The 2,492-nt window shown below is 38.0% G+C and overlaps 1 protein-coding gene across 1 annotated transcript in view; it reads right to left on the bottom strand.

Annotated features, from left to right (window-relative positions):
- Positions 1-862: 862 nt before the first annotated feature.
- The window catches only part of chrnd (cholinergic receptor, nicotinic, delta (muscle)), a 16,303-nt gene continuing 14,673 nt past the window's right edge, over positions 863-2,492 (bottom strand). Inside the window, exon 12 of the mRNA XM_083936303.1 lies at positions 863-1,719. Coding sequence (XP_083792429.1) covers positions 1,528-1,719 — 192 coding nt within the window. The 3' untranslated portion in view covers positions 863-1,527. The remainder of the gene's footprint in view (positions 1,720-2,492) is intronic.

Below are 2,492 nucleotides of genomic sequence, written 5' to 3'. Positions count from 1 at the left end.
CGCAGGTCGGAGTCAAACCCACGGCCTCTGCCTTGAGGACCTTCAGCCTCTTTACATGGGCTGACTGCTCTAACCACTGTAGCACCGGCCTTTTTTTTTAAAGGTTATATAGGTCACATAGATTCAGGGATTTTATAATTTTAGAGTGACTTAATTTATTGTTTGAATTCGTTTTCAAAAATGAAAATTGTATTTTAAATTTAGTTTTGATTTGGTTTGGTAGAAGAGTAAGTTAAAAAAAAGTCTAAACATTTTGATATGTAAGGGGAAATTCAGAATCAATATATTGTGAAATAAATGGACAGATATCTTCTGGAAGCATTTGACAAAATAAAAACAATGACTCACTTTAAAAAATGGTTCATCTTTGTACACAGTCTGGGGAATAGACACATTACAAACACTAACAGGAGGTTACAATTGCACATGGAAGATAATACAGCAAAACTACTCACTCCAGCACCAGGCATGATGGGAAATGTAGGCTGTAACTTCAGTATGTAGTTTTGTTCCTGATGGTGTTTTTAATCTAGTTTGGCAGTAAAATGGAAAGATGAGACAAAACAGGTGTATTTCAGGTGCAGGGCTTCTTCTTCTTCCTGTTGAGATTATTGTGTTTTAAAGGTGGAATACACAAATCCCCTGGAAAAACTATTACTGCATGTTTTGAGGCCATAATAAACGTATTCTGTTGTTAGTCCTGTGTATTTTTAAGATGTATTTTCATGCATCATAAAAATGATCTTCATAAAAACTCTCTTCTGTCTTTGTAAACTGCAGAAACAATATTTGTTGCATATGAAGGACCGGATTATTTGACCCCAAACCAGACAACAGAGACAAAAATAATTATCAATTTTTTGTGTAAATGTTTATTCAAACCACACAAATCCAATTAAATTTGTGATGTACTGATGTAGTTAGTTATTCACCTCAAAATACAACTGAGAAAAAAACACACACAGCTATATACCTGGTCAAACAAGTGTACAACTTGTTATTTTCTGTTGCTGTCAATGAAAACATGGTGAAGCAGCGTGGGCTCATGGGAGTTGTAGTCTTCACATCAGTCAGTTAGGATTCCTTCAGTATTCATCGTTCAGGAAGATTTTACAAGTTTCTTCCACGCTGCTGATAACGTTTGCTAGGCTTGTTTCTCTGATAGCTTCAGATCTAGACGTCCCACGACTAAAATCCTTCAAATATAGAGTTAAAAACCACCATAATCTAAAAAGTGTTTGGGAAAAATGCGTCTAAAAGGATAGACACCACTGACTGGCAACCAAATGTAACAGAGGGTTTAATGAATAAAATAACACATTTCTCTGTTTGAACATTGTTGGAAACATATAGGATAATGTGATGACACAACTCAACTAAATATATAACATAGGTCTGCTGTTTTTAGACATTTTAACGTGGAAATGTGACATATTATACCTTTAAGAAGCAACAAACGAGCTGTCGTGTGTGCGTATGTCCCAGCGGGTGTGGATGACGAACCGTTTGAGCGTATGGACTAAATGCTCAAACAGCTGGCCATAGGCGTGGGTTTTCCTCTCTATAGTCGTGCGTGTCTCCTTTGAAGGGCAGGTGTGGAGGGTGGTTGCAGATCCCCATCAGGAAGATGATGATGGTGCCGAAGGTCATCACCGGGGTAACCAGGAAAAGACAGAGACGGTCCACCGTACGAGCGATGCCACTCCAGTTATCCTTCTCCTGCGAAGAGAGTGGGTTACAGACGTGTTATAGACATGGTATAGGCGTGCTATAGACGTGTTATTGATGTAATATAGACGTGTTACAGACGTGCTATAGACGTGCTACAGACGTGTTATATTCAATTCAATTCAATTCAATTTTATTTATAGTGTCAAATCATAACAAAAGTTATCTCAGGACACTTTACAGAGTAGGTAAAGACCACACTCAATGACTTATTTATGATTTACATAGACCCAACAATTCCTCTGTAGAGTACAGTGGCAACGAAAACCTTCCCTATAACAGGCAGCAACGTCAGACAGACCCAGCTCTGTGGAGGACGGCCATCTGTCTTGACCGGTTGGGGAGGAAGAAAAGGAGAGAGAAAGAGAGAAAAGACACACAGATGGACAGAGAGAGACAGACAGACACACTTCCAGAGATGCAAGCAAAGCCTAACAGTAACTATAATATTTATAGTAATGTGAATATAACGTATATGTTAAGGCGGTTAATACAACAGAATAGTAGAAACAAGCACAGCTAAGGTGACAGAATATGAAAATGATAATAATAATATATATATATATACGTGTTACAGGCTTGTTACAGACGTGCTATAGACGTGCTACAGACGTGTTATATACGTGTTACAGGCGTGTTACAGACGTGCTATAGACGTGCTACAGACATGTTATAGAAGTGCTATAGAAGTGCTACGGACATGTTATAGAAGTGCTATAGACGTGCTATAGATGTGTTATAGATGTAATATAGACATGTTACAG

The sequence above is a fragment of the Echiichthys vipera genome, assembly GCF_963691815.1.
Source record: "Echiichthys vipera genome assembly, chromosome: 21".
Lineage (NCBI taxonomy): Eukaryota > Metazoa > Chordata > Actinopteri > Perciformes > Trachinidae > Echiichthys > Echiichthys vipera.
Note: the sequence above shows the minus strand (reverse complement) of the source record. Positions and strands in the feature narration are given on the sequence as shown.